The 17,851-nt window shown below is 54.8% G+C and overlaps 1 protein-coding gene across 6 annotated transcripts in view; it reads left to right on the plus strand.

The window, feature by feature from the left end:
* SNX22 (sorting nexin 22) overlaps window positions 1-17,851 on the plus strand; it is a 46,968-nt gene that overhangs the window by 3,707 nt on the left and 25,410 nt on the right. For 3 of the 6 annotated variants that reach the window (XM_075575968.1, XM_075575969.1, XM_075575970.1), the window contains exons 2-4: window positions 8,634-8,717; window positions 10,553-10,657; window positions 16,025-16,119. In XM_075575968.1, the coding sequence (XP_075432083.1) occupies window positions 8,634-8,717; window positions 10,553-10,657; window positions 16,025-16,119 (284 nt within the window). The remainder of the gene's footprint in view (window positions 1-8,633; window positions 8,718-10,552; window positions 10,658-16,024; window positions 16,120-17,851) is intronic. The other 3 variants (XM_075575971.1, XM_075575972.1, XM_075575973.1) reach the window with 3 other exon arrangements.

Consider the following 17,851-nt stretch of genomic DNA (forward strand, 5'->3'; position numbering starts at 1 on the left):
CCTACTCTGCCCCACCTTACATCTCACCCTAATATCTCACTATACCCTACTCTGCCCCTCCTTACATCTCACCCTAATATCTCACTATACCCTACTCTGCCCCTCCTTACATCTCACCCTAATCTCTCACTATACACCCCTCTGCCCCTCCTTACATCTCACCCTAATATCTCACTATACCCTCCTCTGCTCCTCCTTACATCTCACCCTAATATCTCACTATACCCTCCTCTGCCCCACCTTACATCTCCCCCTAATATCTCACTATACCCTCCTCTGCCCCTCCTTACATCTCACCCTAATATCTCACTATACCCTCTGCCCCACCTTACATCTCACACTAATATCTCACTATACCCTCCTCTGCTCCTCCTTACATCTCACCCTAATATCTCACTATACCCTCCTCTGCTCCTCCTTACATCTCACCCTAATATCTCACTATACCCTCCTCTGCCCCACCTTACATCTCCCCCTAATATCTCACTATACCCTCCTCTGCCCCTCCTTACATCTCACCCTAATATCTCACTATACCCTACTCTGCCCCTCCTTACATCTCACCCTAATCTCTCACTATACAGCCCTCTGCCCCACCTTACATCTCCCCCTAATATCTCACTATACCCTCCTCTGCTCCTCCTTACATCTCACCCTAATATCTCACTATACCCTCCTCTGCCCCACCTTACATCTCCCCCTAATATCTCACTATACCCTCCTCTGCCCCTCCTTACATCTCACCCTAATATCTCACTATACCCTCTGCCCCACCTTACATCTCACACTAATATCTCACTATACCCTCCTCTGCTCCTCCTTACATCTCACCCTAATATCTCACTATACCCTCCTCTGCTCCTCCTTACATCTCACCCTAATATCTCACTATACCCTTCTCTGCCCCACCTTACATCTCCCCCTAATATCTCACTATACACTCCTCTGCCCCTCCTTACATCTCACCCTAATATCTCACTATACCCTCCTCTGCCCCTCCTTACATCTCACCCTAATATCTCACTATACCCTCCTCTGTCTCTCCTTACATCTCACCCTAATATCTCACTATACCCTCCTCTGCCCCTCCTTACATCTCACCCTAATATCTCACTATACCCTCCTCTGCCCCTCCTTCCATCTCACCCTAATATCTCACTATACCCTCCTCTGCCCCACCTTACATCTCACCCTAATATCTCACTATACCCTCCTCTGCCCCACCTTCAATCTCCCCCTAATATCTCACTACACCCTCCTCTGCCCCTCCTTACATCTCACCCTAATATCTCACTATACCCTCCTCTGCCCCTCCTTACATCTCACACTGATATCTCACTACACCATCCTCTGCCCCTCCTTACATCTCACCCTAATATCTCACTATACCCTCCTCTGCCCCTCCTTACATCTCACCCTAATATCTCACTATACCCTCCTCTGCCCTCCTTACATCTCACCCTAATATCTCACTATACCCTCCTCTGCCCCTCCTTACATCTCACCCTAATATCTCACTATACCTCCTCTGCCCCATCTTCCATCTCACCCTAATATCTCACTATACCTCCTCTGCCCCTCTTTAGATCTCACCCTAATATCTCACTATACCCTCCTCTGCGCCCCACCTTACATCTCACACTAATATCTCACTATACCCTCCTCTGCCCCTCCTTACATGTCAGCCCTAATTTCTCGTTATGCACCATCCCGACTCTTGTGTTCTGCTTAAGGATGTCTTCTCTCTACCCCCTTTGTATCTAAAGCCCTCTCCCACCTTAAACCTTTCTCACTGACTGCCCCACACCTCTGGAATGCCCTTCCCCTCAGTACCCGACTAGCACCCTCTCTATCCACCTTTAAAACACACTTGCTTAATGAAGCATACGAATAGCTCCGTGGCTAATACTATACACAATTCATAAAGCTTGGACCCCTGCAGACACAAACTTACCAGAACGCCCTCCTACTGGTTCTGTACGTTCTCCCTACCTACCCCTTAGATTGTAAGCTCTTCGGGGCAGTGACTCATTTTCCAAATGTTACTTTTATGTATAAGGGGCTTATTCCCATTATGTGTTATATTATAATGTTACCTAAAATATAGGTGGTCTTAATAGCTTGGGAGTCGAGGTCCGTGTGCAGGTGTGATGGAGTAGCGTGGGCCATTTACGTGGCTGGCTTACGTGTGAACATGTATGTTACTCAGCACATAGACGCTGGCCTCTAAGGAGTAATGAATTCCCTATTATAAGGAAGGGGATCTTTATGGGTTAAAAGAAACCTGCCATACTTTCCGAGGCATGGAAACAGCCACGTACAATGACACGTCTCTGTGGCTCTCACAGCCTGCCACGGCCTCCTGCAATGAGTGGTTGGCAAGCCCTGTGTGTGGCATGTAAGGGGTTGTGTTGCCTTTGTAAAGCAAAACAGTAGCACACGTCAGCTACTGCGGGTTATTGTCACAGCTGTAATATGCTGCGTTCTATGTTAGGCGTGTGCGGGTGTGACATACTAGTGTCCCTGTCATACAGAGTAGATATTAAACTCCACCCAGTGGTGATACAGGAGTACTTCTTCCCCTGGTACTTTCACACTGGCACACTCACACTTGCTCCTTCCCCTGACACACACTGACACTCACAGACACTCCTTCCCCCTGACACACTACCCTCCTTCCCCTCCCCCTGACACACTCACACTGATACTCTGTCATACTCACACTCCTCCCCCTGACACTCACTCCTTCCCCTCCCCCTAACACACTCACACTGACACTCCTTCCCATGACACATTTCTCACTGACACTCTCTCACACTTACACTGACACACAGACACTCTTTCCCCTCCCCCTCTCCCACACTGACACAGACACTCCTTCCCCTCCCCTTTCAGACATGCACACTGACACTCCTACCCCTCCCCCGCACACTCTCACACAGACTGACACACCTTCCCTTCCCCTTGACACACAAACTGACACTCTCACGCAGACACACACACTGACTCTCCTCCCCCCGACACTCACACAGACACTCCTTCCCCTCCCCCTGACACACTGACACTCGCACTCCTTCCCCTGACACTCTCTCACACTTACACTGACACACAGACACTCCTCTCCCTGACACACACACACACACTCACTCCTTCCCCTCCCCCTGACACACTGACACTCGCACTCCTTCCCCTGACACTCTCTCACACTTACACTGACACACAGACACTCCTCTCCCTGACACACACACACACTCACTCCTTCCCCTCCCCCTGACACACTGACACTCGCACTCCTTCGCCTGACACTCTCTCACACTTACACTGACACACAGACACTCCTCTCCCTGACACACACACACACTCATTCCTTCCCCTCCCCCTGACACACTGACACTCGCACTCCTTCCCCTGACACTCTCTCACACTTACACTGACACACAGACACTCCTCTCCCTGACACACACACACACTCACTCCTTCCCCTCCCCCTGACACACTGACACTCGCACTCCTTCCCCTGACACTCTCTCACACTTACACTGACACACAGACACTCCTCTCCCTGACACACACACACACTCACTCCTTCCCCTGACACACTGACACTCGCACTCCTTCCCCTGACACTCTCTCACACACTGACACACACACACACACTCCTTCCCCTCCCCCTGACACACACACTCACTCCTTCCCCTCCCCCTGACACACACACACACACACACACTCACTCCTTGCCTCTGTGTGTGCTCTTTCCCATCTCCACCCGCACGTTTGTAACTTAAAGGTGAATTCTGGGAATCCTGGGGAGGGTCCCAGGAGCTATGGTGGGTCCTCGGAGGTGGTGGGTACCCGGAGCTGGGGTGTCCCCTGCTTGGGGGGTGGGGGGAGCCTGGAGATGGGGGGTCCTCGGAGGTGGTGGGTACCCGGAGCTGGGGTGTCCCCTGCTTGGGGGGTGGGGGGAGCCTGGAGATGGGGGGTCCTCGGAGGTGGTGGGTACCCGGAGCTGGGGTGTCCCCTGCTTGGGGGGTGGGGGGAGCCTGGAGATGGGGGGTCCTCGGAGGTGGTGGGTACCCGGAGCTGGGGTGTCCCCTGCTTGGGGGGTGGGGGGAGCCTGGATATGGGGGGTCCTCGGAGATAGAGGGTACCCGGAGCTGGGGTGTCCCCTGCTTGGGGGGTGGGGGAGCCTGAAGATGGGGGGTCCTCGGAGGTGGAGGGTACCCAGGGCTGGGGTGACCCCTGCTTGGGGGGTGGGGGGAGCCTGGAGATGGGGGGGTCCTCGGAGGTGGATTGTACCCGGGGCTGGGGTGACCCCTGCTTGGGGGGTGGGGGGGGCCTGAAGATGGGGGGTCCTCGGAGGTGGAGGGTACCCGGGGCTGGGGTGACCCCTGCTTGGGGGGTGGGGGGAGCCTGGAGATGGGGGGGTCCTCGGAGGTGGAGGGTTCCCGGGGCTGGGGTGACCCCTGCTTGGGGGTTGGGGGGAGCCTGAAGATGGGGGGGTCCTCGGAGGTGGAGGGTACCCGGGGCTGGGGTGTCCCCTGCTTGGGGGGTGGGGGGAGCCTGGAGATGGGGGGGTCCTCGGAGGTGGAGGGTTCCCGGGGCTGGGGTGACCCCTGCTTGGGGGTTGGGGGGAGCCTGAAGATGGGGGGTCCTCGGAGGTGGAGGGTACCCGGGGCTGGGGTGACCCCTGCTTGGGGGGTGAGGGGAGCCTGAAGATGGGGGGTCCTCGGAGGTGGAGGGTACCCGGAGCTGGGGTGTCCCCTGCTTGGGGGGTGGGGGGAGCCTGAAGATGGGGGGTCCTCGGAGGTGGAGGGTACCCGGGGCTGGGGTGACCCCTGCTTGGGGGGTGGGGGGAGCCTGGAGATGGGGGGGTCCTCGGAGGTGGAGGGTACCCGGGGCTGGGGTGACCCCTGTTTGGGGTTGGGCCGTTTTAAGACCTTCGTAGGCCCTAAGCACTTTTACTTCTAGAGGCCTGTGTGTCCGATATTTTTACTCATTTTTATGCTAATTTCACCGTTTGCTTGTTTCTTTCGATACTAGCGATATTTGGCATCGATACTTTTGTTTTGATATTTAACGGTATCGATACTTCGAAGGCATTTTAAATTAAAATTTGCTGTTTTCTCTTATTTTGTGATTTATTTTTTGGTTTAGGTATTTTTTCAAGTGAAATATTGTAGGCCCTAAAAGGTCCGTAGGCCCTAAAAGGTCCGTAGGCCCTAAAAGGTCCGTAGGCCCTAAAAGGTCCGTAGGCCCGAGGCCCTGTGCCTGGTCGGCCTAATGTATAAAGAGCCCTGTGTGGGGGGTAAAAAGAACTCTATAAAGGCAACTAATCCTTTAACAGAATTTCAGTAAACAGGCAATGTGACCTGCTAAAGGCAGGTCTGTGATCACACCGCGGGGTATGAGTAAGGAGTATGTCATCCTCAGCCAGCTCTGTGCCAGAGATCTGTGTAACCAGGATCGTCTGGGCATGTGGCACAGTGCCACGTGGTCAGACACCCTCTGCCAGTCCTTGAATCTCTCCGTTCAGTGGCTGAGAGACAGCTGAGTATTTGTCTACAGCCGAGCGTGGAATCCGCCACATCACAGGCGGCTGCGTATCCCATCTCTGCCCAGCGATGCCCCGAGCGCCAGGCGGCTGCGTATCCCATCTCTGCCCAGCGATGCCCCGAGCGCCAGGCGGCTGCGTATCCCATCTCTGCCAGGCGGCTGCGTATCCCATCTCTGCCCAGCGATGCCCCGAGCGCCAGGCGGCTGCGTATCCCATCTCTGCCCGGCGCCAGGCGGCTGCATATCCCATCTCTGCCCGGCGCCAGGCGGCTGCGTATCCCATCTCTGCCCAGCGATGCCCCGAGCGCCAGGCGGCTGCGTATCCCATCTCTGCCCGGCGCCAGGCGGCTGCGTATCCCATCTCTGCCAGGCGGCTGCGTATCCCATCTCTGCCAGGCGGCTGCGTATCCCATCTCTGCCAGGCGGCTGCGTATCCCATCTCTGCCCAGCGATGCCCCGAGCGCCAGGCGGCTGCGTATCCCATCTCTGCCAGGCGGCTGCGTATCCCATCTCTGCCCAGCGATGCCCCGAGCGCCAGGCGGCTGCATGTCCTATCTCTGCCCAGCGATGCCCCGAGCGCCAGGCGGCTGCATGTCCTATCTCTGCCCAGCGATGCCCCGAGCGCCAGGCGGCTGCGTATCCCAGCGATGCCCCGAGCGCCAGGCGGCTGCATGTCCTATCTCTGCCCGGCGATGCCCCGAGCGCCAGGCGGCTGCATGTCCCATCTCTGCCCAGCGATGCCCCGAGCGTCAGGCTGTGGCGTTTTTCACATTCACAGAAGTGTGTGTCTAAAATAGTATTTCTGCATAAATATGAAATATAGTCATATGGGATAATTATTACTATCATACCGAGTTTTATATTCCCCTAAAGCACAGGTGCCTCAATCAGCCCCTGCTTCAGCACAAGTGGCTCAATTAGTTGAAAACTGAATCTCTTGAGCCACCTGTGCTGAAGCAGGGATATCCTGAAAACCTGACCGGGGGGGGGGGCCTTGAGGTCTGGCATTGAGCGGCCCTCTTCTACGGTGATGTCATATGCTGACATAATCAGTAAAGATATCTCTGGTGTGTGCACTATACACTATGTATAGTCTGAGCTGCATTTCAGTTTCTATTCCTGATGTCTTCCCCTTTCACAGTGCGAATCCAGGAAGCCGTGAGCTTTGTTTAGTCATTTTTGACCTAATTACTAATGACTTATTTTTCGATGGTTCCCCTTTATTTCCAAATAGAGCAGCACAAACCGTGCACAGCTGCGTGACCCGGGAGACAAATCCTTTCTAGTGTCCCCTCCCTGGGTCTTCGGAGCAGGATAGTACCTACAGCCAATGGAAAGAGAGAAGAAGCGCGACAGAGAGCCGGATAAATAGATAGTATATTCTAGCACTAAAATAAAAATAGACAATTACATATAAATGTAAAATCGCCAATGTCAGCGTTACATCCTCATTCTTTCCACAAATTTATACAAGCCACCCGTTTCAGCCCCTAAACTGAGCTTCTTTTGCGTTGATTTCTCCCCCCCCTATAGAAATACTCTGGGATCTAGCAGAGTTCCCTGATGAAGCGATCAATTTGCATAACGCGTTGTCAGTGAGGATGAGGGGCTCATACACGAACGGTAAGAGGAGCCATAGTGGCGTCTCATGGACGTAGCCAGAGACACATACAAAGTCTTGTGAGAATCCTGACTGACCTCCACGCGTTTCGCAATTTGATCATTAGGGAGTTCTCTGTTTGACCCCAAGTATTTCTTTGTCAGGAGAAATCAACGCGAATGAAGCCTCAGTGTAGGAACTGGAACGGGGGGCTTCTATAATATTGTGAATTGACTAAAGGGCGAATGGGTGAGGTGTAACGCTGACAGCGGCGAGATCAGTAAGACGTCCAGGCAGAGGGTTAAGCTTAATTGCTGTGGTTTATTATCCACAAGACAACTAAACAATAGGCACACTGTCCCTTTAAGAAAACCAAATCATAAAATAAATGCCTACTCCTTCATAGGAGACTGATTAAACATTACTCTGGCCCTTTCTAACGGGCACCAGCTAAGCTGGTTATCAGCCCAAAAACTTTTGTTGCAATACACCAGTCCAATAAGAGATATAACAGTCCTTATGTAAACAAAACAGTTTTTAGGCACAGCAGTATATTATTTAGTTCTTATCTGGTATTGCAGGGGATTCCCTTCCTAAAACGCCGGTTCCGGGGAGTAGGCTGTGTCCAGCCGTAGAAATCTTTATCCTGGCTGGAAGTCCCAGCTGAACCCCGCAGTCCTGCTTCCTGCAGTCCTAGGGTCCAGAACAACTAGGCTCCCTCCTGGTTGGGAGAAGCCTCTCTACCCTAATGGGGAAAAACTAACTTCCTGTCTCTTGCAACGTCCTGCCTTTTAACTCTGCTCAATCAGGCGTTAATTATATCCACCTCCCAGCTCAGGTAAGAAACCCGACACCAGTGCAGTTTCCTGCCCTGTAAAGGGAGTTTAACTCCTTGAGTCCCTTACACTGACCGATTTGTACCGTGTGATAAATGAACGTGTTTCCCTTTTCTCTGGGAACACTGGATTCCAGCGTCTCCGCTCCGCCTGTTTCTCCGTCTGACTAACGGCGGCCTCATATTTACTTTACAGAAGACAGAGCAGAGCTAACATGTTACTGGGGGCATTAAGGGCTGATCACCCAAAGACATTAGATATAGATTGTAAAAACCCGCCAAAGTTTTCGGTTACCGCGAAAATGGCTCCGAGTTGCAAACATCGGATGCGTGTTTTTAATACAGCTTTGAATGGTGTGAAATGTAACAGGCGCCTTACACTAGGCACCGCTACACGGCACATACAACACGTCGCTGCCACGTCACGGGGTCTGTCACTCCAGGGCCCCTCCGGCATGTGCTTCCGAGATGGCTGTGTAAGGTGAGGTCGTGACCCAGCAGGCCGGGGTACGGGACGGCTTCTCTGCTCCCGCCGGTCACGTGGCTGCGTGGCGGCCCCTCCGGCTGCCCTGCCGCGTCCTGATGCCACAGAGTCGGGGACGCAGCGAGGACTGTAACTGGTAACGCTGATGTGTTTCCCCGCAGGTCTTTGTGGTGGACGTGCTGTGGAACGGCCGCAGACACACGCTGGAGCGGCGATATAGTGAGTTTCACACGCTACATAAACGGGTAAGGGATTAGTCCTCACTTCTTGTGTATGTGTGCGATTGTACATGTGTGTGATTGTGTACGCATGTACGATTGTCTGTACGTGTGAGATTGGGTACGTGTGTGACTGATTTTGCACGTGTGTACGATTGTCTGTGTGTGATTGTGTACGTGTGCTGCTTACTATACACATAAAGTGCGTATACACCAGAGATACACAAAAATATTGACTTTCTCATCTTATCTCCGTCGCCCCCCCCCAGGGCCGGTGAGAGGGCATTAGGCGCCCGAACGTTCAGCACCACTTTCTTACCCTCCCACTCTCATACTCGCACTCATACTAACACTTTTGCACACTCACATACTCACCCTCCCACACTCGCCCACACGTAACTTTCGGAAATGAATATAGATATAATGATCTTGGGAATATGATACTAATTGTACATTCTCATCATACTGGGCGGGGGGTGGTTATGTGCCTGGGAGGGGGGGGGGGTGGTTATGTGCCTGGGAAGGGGGGGGGGGGTGGTTATGTGCCTGGGAAGGGGGGGGGGGGTGGTTATGTGCCTGGGAAGGGGGGGGTTAGTTATGTGTCTGGGGGGGGGTAGTTATGTGCTTGGGAGGGACAAGGCACCTCTGCAGATCTGTCCACATTAGGGTCGCCAGCAGGGCCCCCCCTGACTCACTAGGCCCGGGATAGTATTCCCAGATGCCCCCCCCCTTCCCCTTGGTGGCCCAGTTAGGGAGTTTTCCGCTGGGCTTATAGGGCATATTAGTGGAGCTGCACATTAATAGGGCGGGGGGAGGGGGTGGAGGACTAATGGGCAGGGGGGGTCGACTGAAGGGCAGGGGGGAAACTGAGGCGCAGGGGACAGATGGACAGAGGGGCGGGGGACGGACAGAGGGGCGGGGGACGGACAGAGGGGCGGGGGACGGACAGAGGGGCGGGGGACGGACAGAGGGGCGGGGGACGGACAGAGGGGCGGGGGACGGACAGAGGGGCGGGGGACGGACAGAGGGGCGGGGGACGGACAGAGGGGCGGGGGACGGACAGAGGGGCGGGGGACGGACAGAGGGGCGGTGCAGGTGCGGGGACAGAAGGCGGGGGAGGGACTGAGGGTCACGAGAGGAGGGGCAGGGGGGACAGAGGTGGAGGGCCAGAGGGTCACTGCTCTTAATGAGGTTATAGAAAGACGCGGCGCTGTGCGCAGTTTAGTTCTATTCGCCCAGATATTGGGAAACGGCCTTGTTTTGGCTGTTTAACCCTTTGCGTGCCGCAACCGATCACGTCATCCCTCCCCCACTGACAGGATGGAATAGGTGTGCAGAAAGCGATCTCCCCTACAAGAGCGGGGCCCGTCACGGGGCCCCCGGCATACCACACCCCATGACATCGTATCTACAGGGCACACAGAGGGTTAACATGATATAAAAACAAAATAACTGTTCAATAAAAAAACCGCCTCCTTAAAGCGGCAATATCAAGCGAAATACCTGAAACAGGAGTTCCCCCAACCCCTGAGGATTCCCGGCCCCCTGAGGATTCCCGGCCCCCTGAGGATTCCCGGCCCCAGGGGACCCCGACCTCTGGGGACCCCTGACCTCTGGGGACCCCCGTTCCCGAGATATTCGTAGTTTGTCAGCCCGGTTTGACACAAAACAACAATGAGGGCGGCGGGGTCACGCAGAGAGAGTTTTTTCCCAATGACCTGACACGCGCCGATTTCGCGTTCACTGGGCAAATATTCATCTCTGGGGGACAAACCTGCTTGGTGATTGCGTCGGGGAGGGGGGTCCAAATCTCCCGCCATTTTCCCGCCATTAAAAAGCGACACTTGATGTGTCTTCCGTAGCTGAAGAAGAGCTGCAAAGTGCCCGACTTCCCGCCCAAGCGCCTCGCAGACTGGAAATGCAAAGTGCAGGAGCGGCGTCGGCAGGGCCTGGAGGCTTATATACAGGTACGGCGGGCGTGTCAAATACCTCTATATATCTATATCCCGTGTGGGGAGGGGGACAAGGAGAACCTATCAAGGCACCGCAGCCCTTACGGGGGCGAGCGCCCGATCCCGGGGCCTCTTCCTCAGACCTGAGTGCGCCGACCCGTCCGATTTTTACCGCGCCCAAGAAATGGCGGCCACACCGATTCTCGGGGAAGTTAAACTAAGGTCACGGCTTTATTTCTTTAACAACATTGGAAACAAACCGCCCGCCCGCTAGTCCCGGTACGCAGATGACCCCGCGCATCCTGCAAGTAATATGGCGGGAAACCATTACGCCGCGTCCGGCTGGTCCCACGCCCGCTCGGGAAAGCTCCACTCTCACTCACCCCCCCTGTTGGCTGCCTGGGGCCTAACAGCATAAGTTGGCGCCCAACTTCCTAAGACTTGGACGGGGGTACGGCCGCAGACGTCGGAGCCTCCGGACTGGCCCAAGCTCTTCTGGAGACTTAATGACACGTCGGGGTAGGACGCACCAACCGCAGACCCTGTAATAGGGCCGCATGCTTTCCCTTTCCGTGTGGGATGCGGAGGCTTTCGGGCAAGTAAGGGCCTCCCGTGGAAGGCGCCACCACGCGTGCAATGTATTCGTCGCAAAGGCCACGTTCGCATTAAAACGTGTGTTTTGAGGATTCCTGTGTATACCGTTCCGTGCACGTAATGCAGAGGTAGTGATACACTGTCTATAACACGCCGATCATCTATCACATCAGCCGCTGGTCTTCAAGCTGCTGTAATTAGCCGGCGGGTCCGAGCTTCGACCAATGGGAGACGGGCAGGGCAGCTCTCCTCGGCGTTCATGCATGAGCAGCCGTGGGTGCAGCGTGGGTTAATGGGTGCAGCGCGGGTTAATGGGTGCAGCGCGGGTTAATGGGTGCAGCGCGGGTTAATGGGTGCAGCGCGGGTTAATGGGTGCAGCGCGGGTTAATGGGTGCAGCGCGGGTTAATGGGTGCAGCGCGGGTTAATGGGTGCAGCGCGGGTTAAGGGTGCAGCGCGGGTTAATGGGTGCAGCGCGGGTTAATGGGTGCAGCGCGGGTTAATGGGCGCAGCGCGGGTTAATGGGCGCAGAACATGCTGAATGGGTACCGTTGCAGGGAGCGCAATCCGTGGCACGCGGGACATTCAAAGAGTTCCTGATAGACGTACAAATACGAGGGCAGCGCCAGTGACGGAGAACACGGGATACACCGCCAGATTGCGCAGCTGTGCTTCATGTGGTACGAGAGGAAGCCACAGACCAGCCACGTTTATATGAAAGCAGAAATGCACGTGGCGTGCTGACACAAGTCTTTTTTTAGTCTGTTGTGTAATCCGTCTGTAATTATCTTCATTCGCACCATGTGTTTGAAATGACACCGATGTGCTCCGGCAATATCGTTCTATGGCGAGGAAGCGCGTCTCCACTCGGGGGACGGAGAAACGGCCACTGGCGCTAACCGTTACCGCGTGTCGTTAGGCAGAGGTTGTCTGGCCAGTGTGATAACAAAGCAGGGGACGACAGAACACAAAAGGAAGTTTGTGAACAGAGCTGTGTCCCTAACTGACCTGGCTGAGGGAACGTTTACACCGGGACGTGCATAAAATGCTCGAAAGAACGGGCGTTTGCTCAGAGCATATACCATATTAGTTATCATCCTGGATGGGCCTCTGCTGACGCAAATGTAACATGTTAAAGATGGAGCTCCTCATACTTCCTCCCAAGCCTTCTACATTACTGTTGGCAGCACTATCATACACCCAGTATCACTAGCACCCTGCCTAGGGGTCATACTCCTCCCATATTCACAAAGTAGCTAAAATCTGTTGTTTCTACCTCCGTAACATTGCAAAGATCAATATACACTCCTTACATCTCACCCTAATATCTCACTATACCCTCCTTACACCTCACCCTATCTCACTACACCCTCCTCTGCCCCTCCTTACATCTCACCCTAATATCTCACTATACCCTCCTCTGCCCCTCCTTACACCTCACCCTAATATCTCACTATACCCTCCTCTGCCCCTCCTTACATCTCCCCCTAATATCTCACTATACCCTCCTCTGCCCCTCCTTACAGCTCAAGAAACAAAGAAGTCCAGAGCAACATCCAATGTGACAAAAATACACAGTGAAATACCTATATATCTCTTGAAAAAGGGTCATTTAGTTAGCCAAAGCGTATAAGCCTGCGAGCCACATCAAGGCATGACCACATTCGCAGGTACTAACTGCTTACAACTCTTATTTACCTCTATAATTAGAGGAAGAATGGTCCTAGCATTGGACCTGTCACAACCAGCTGCATGAAAAGAAAACCTGCTTACCTGGAAAGTGGGGCGGGGCGAGTTTAAACCCTGGGTGGGAGGAGCCACTGACCTCCAAAACAGCTGAGACCCGCTGGACAAAGTTAATAAACACACAGATACCCAGCAAGCTCTCAGCGCCTCTAGCACACCTGGTCTTCACACAGAGTACTATCCTGCAGGGGATGTGGATCATATTAGGATATGGGGCTAACCAAAATAGGCTACCCCTTATACCTAGACCCAGGTTATAGATGTACATCAGAGGCTGATACGCCTCCAGGCACCATTACCTAACATTCATGCGCCTGTCAGTAAGGTGGCTCACTGAGTCTCATGCATCTCCACACCATAAGCCGGATCAAGCTTGTTTACTGTATGTACCAGTTGTCTGATCAGTTGAGATTTTGGATTTACCACAATAGGGTCAGCCCTTAATCCAGATCAGTAGTATTCCTTATCATAGGACATTGTGTCTATATGTGGGGGGTTTGGTCACTATCTTGCCAGTATTGACTCTGCACTTAACTGCGCGCGTGCACACTGTACCTGCTTACGCAGATCACTGTGTTTCAGCATATATGGGTCACTACGTGTTATGAGGGTATACTAAATTAGGTTACCCCACTTCCAGCCTCTCTACATCTCACCCATATATCTCACTATACCCTCCTCTGCCCCTCCTTACATCTCGCCCTAATATCTCACTATACCCTCCTCTGCCGCTCCTTACATCTCACCCTAATATGTCACTATACCCTCCTCTGCCCCTCCTTACAGCTCCCCCTAATATCTCACTATACCCTCCTCTGCCCCTCCTTACATCTCACCCTAATATCTCACTATACCTCCTCTGCCGCTCCTTACATCTCACCCTAATATCTCACTATACCCTCCTCTGCCCTCCTTACATCTCACCCTAATATCTCACTATACCCTCCTCTGCCCTCGTAACATCTCACCCTAATATCTCACTATATCCTCCTCTGCCCCTCCTTACATCTCACCCTAATATCTCACTATACCCTCCTCTGCTCCTCCTTACATCTCACTAAACCCTCCTCTGCCCATCCTTACATCTCACCCTAATATCTCACTATACCCTCCTCTGCTCCTCCTTACATCTCACTAAACCCTCCTCTGCCCCTCCTTACATCTCACCCTAATATCTCACTATACCCTCCTCTGCCCTCCTTACATCTCACCCTAATATCTCACTATACCCTCCTCTGCCCATCCTTACATCTCACCCTAATATCTCACTATACCCTCCTCTGCTCCTCCTTACATCTCACTAAATCCTCCTCTGCCCCTCCTTACATCTCACCCTAATATCTCACTATACCCTCCTCTGCCCCTCCTTAAATCTCACCCTAATATTTCACTATTCCCTCCTCTGCCCCTCCTTACGTCTCACCCTAATATGAACTATACCCCTCCTCTGCCCCTCCTTACATCTCACCCTAATATCTCACTATACCCTCCTCTGCTCCTCCTTACATCTCACCCTAATATCTCACTATACCCTCCTCTGCCCCTCCTTACATCTCACCCTAATATCTCACTATACCCTCCTCTGCCTCTCCTTACATCTCACCCCAATATCTCACTATACCCTCCTCTGCCCTCCTTACATCTCACCCTAATATCTCACTATACCCTCCTCTGCTCCTCCTTACATCTCACCCTAATATCTCACTATACCCTCCTCTGCCGCTCCTTACATCTCACCCTAATATCTCACTATACCCTCCTCTGCCTCTCCTTACATCTCACCCCAATATCTCACTATACCCTCCTCTGCCGCTCCTTACATCTCACCCTAATATCTCACTATACCCTCCTCTCCCCCTCCTTACATCTCACCCTAATATCTCACTATACCCTCCTCTGCCTCTCCTTACATCTCACCCTAATATCTCACTATACCCTCCTCTGCTCCTCCTTACATCTCACTAAAACCTCCTCTGCTCCTCCTTACATCTCACCCCAATATCTCACTATACCCTCCTCTGCCCCTCCTTACATCTCACTAAAACCTCCTCTGCCCCTCCTTACATCTCACCCTAATATCTCACTATACCCTCCTCTGCCCCTCCTTACATCTCACCCTAATATCTCACTATACCCTCCTCTGCCCCTCCTTACATCTCACCCTAATATCTCACTATACCCTCCTCTGCCCTGCCTTCCTAAAGCCATCTCCCTCCATACACCTCTCTCACTGCCCCACACCTCTGGAATTCCCTTCCCCTCAATATCCGACTGGCACCCCCTCTCTCTCCACCTTTAGGACCTTTCTTAAAACACAGCTCTGTAACGAAGCATATGAGCAGCTCTGCTGGCTGATACTATACACCTCAAACACTGACCGTTGCCCCTTGCAGACGCACTTCCCATAACCCCCCCCCCTGCCCTTTCTGTCTCTGTAAATTCTCCCCAATTACCACTTAGAGTGTAAGCTCTTCAGGGCAGGGACTCCTTTTCCTCGTGTTACTTTTATGTCTGACACGCTTCTTCCCATGATGTTATATGATTATGTCCCGTGTGTCACTGCTGGGAAGCGCTGTGTACCAGAGATGCACTGTATAAATGAAGATATACACATGTTAGCCGCCGTGTTCAGGGAGAACCTGATTTTCGGGAAGCGTTTGCTTTAGGCTGAATGTTGTCAGTACAGGTCTCGGACGCCGATCTGCCGCAGGGTACAGCTAACCGCCAGCCGTTTCATCGCAACGGTAATTCCCTAACCTTAACCCCTTACTGCTAATCGGGCCCCTTACCCTACAAACCCTTAACCCCCAACCCTAAAACCCCTTCATTGGATCCCTTAACCTAACCCATTAACCCCCTTACCCTAAAATTAACCCCAAATACTAACTCTAATCCCTTTAATCCCTTAACATTGCGGTGAAACGGCAGGCGGCGAGCTGTCCCCTGCAGCTGGTCGGTCCCGTTCCGGTCAGCACCGCTGTAGTTATACACCATGGTATAGTTGCTAAGGGACTGGATGAACGCGTCTGTTTTGTGTCACACAGGGGGTGTTGTGGTATAACCAAGATGTCCCCAAAGAACTGCTGGATTTCCTGAAGCTGAAACATTTCCAGCAAAGTCACGAGACCTGCAGCTCGGAGTGAGTCTGGTTCACAAAGCCGAGCTTATCGCCGGGCGCAGCGCGGGGACAGTGTGCTTATCGCTGGGCGCAGCGCGGGGACAGTGTGCTTATCGCCGGGCGCAGCGCGGGGACAGTGTGCTTATCGCCGGGTGCAGCGCGGGGACAGTGTGCTTATCGCTGGGCGCAGTGCGGGGACAGTGTGCTTATCGCCGGGCGCAGTGCGGGGACAGTGAGCTTATCGCCGGGTGCAGCGCGGGGACAGTGTGCTTATCGCCGGGCGCAGTGCGGGGACAGTGAGCTTATCGCCGGGCGCAGCGCGGGGACAGTGTGCTTATCGCCGGGCGCAGCGCGGGGACAGTGTGCTTATCGCCGGGCGCAGTGCGGGGACAGTGAGCTTATCGCCGGGTGCAGCGCGGGGACAGTGTGCTTATCGCCGGGCGCAGTGCGGGGACAGTGAGCTTATCGCCGGGCGCAGCGCGGGGACAGTGTGCTTATCGCCGGGCGCAGCGCGGGGACAGTGTGCTTATCGCCGGGCGCAGAGCGGGGACAGTGTGCTTATCGCCGGGCGCAGCGCGGGGACAGTGTGCTTATCGCCGGGCGCAGCGCGGGGACAGTGTGCTTATCGCCGGGCGCAGCGCGGGGACAGTGTGCTTATCGCCGGGCGCAGAGCGGGGACAGTGTGCTTATCGCCGGGCGCAGCGCGGGGACAGTGTGCTTATCGCTGGGCGCAGTGCGGGGACAGTGTGCTTATCGCTGGGCGCAGCGCGGGGACAGTGTGCTTATCGCCGGGCGCAGCGCGGGGACAGTGTGCTTATCGCTGGGCGCAGCGCGGGGACAGTGTGCTTATCGCCGGGCGCAGCGCGGGGACAGTGTGCTTATCGCCGGGCGCAGCGCGGGGACAGTGTGCTTATCGCCGGGCGCAGAGCGGGGACAGTGTGCTTATCGCCGGGCGCAGCGCGGGGACAGTGTGCTTATCGCTGGGCGCAGCGCGGGGACAGTGTGCTTATCGCCGGGCGCAGCGCGGGGACAGTGTGCTTATCGCCGGGCGCAGCGCGGGGACAGTGTGCTTATCGCCGGGCGCAGCGCGGGGACAGTGTGCTTATCGCCGGGCGCAGTGCGGGGACAGTGTGCTTATCGCCGGGCGCAGCGCGGGGACAGTGTGCTTATCGCCGGGCGCAGTGCGGGGACAGTGAGCTTATCGCCGGGCGCAGCGCGGGGACAGTGTGCTTATCACAGCGCGGGGACAGTGTGCTTATCGCCGGGCGCAGCGCGGGGACAGTGTGCTTATCGCCGGGCGCAGCGCGGGGACAGTGTGCTTATCGCCGGGCGCAGGGCGGGGACAGTGTGCTTATCACAGCGCGGGGACAGTGTGCTTATCGCCGGGCGCAGCGCGGGGACAGTGAGCTTATCGCCGGGCGCAGAGCGGGGACAGCGTGCTTATCGCCGGGCGCAGAGCGGGGACAGTGAGCTTATCGCCGGGCGCAGAGCGGGGACAGTGTGCTTATCGCCGGGCGCAGAGCGGGGACAGTGTGCTTATCGCCGGGCGCAGAGCGGGGACAGTGTGCTTATCGCCGGGCGCAGTGCGGGGACAGTGTGCTTATCGCCGGGCGCAGTGCGGGGACAGTGTGCTTATCGCCGGGCGCAGTGCGGGGACAGTGTGCTTATCGCCGGGCGCAGCGCGGGGACAGTGTGCTTATCGCCGGGCGCAGCGCGGGGACAGTGTGCTTATCGCCGGGCACAGTGCGGGGAC

This window comes from Ascaphus truei, chromosome 18 (genome assembly GCF_040206685.1).
Source record: "Ascaphus truei isolate aAscTru1 chromosome 18, aAscTru1.hap1, whole genome shotgun sequence".
Lineage (NCBI taxonomy): Eukaryota > Metazoa > Chordata > Amphibia > Anura > Ascaphidae > Ascaphus > Ascaphus truei.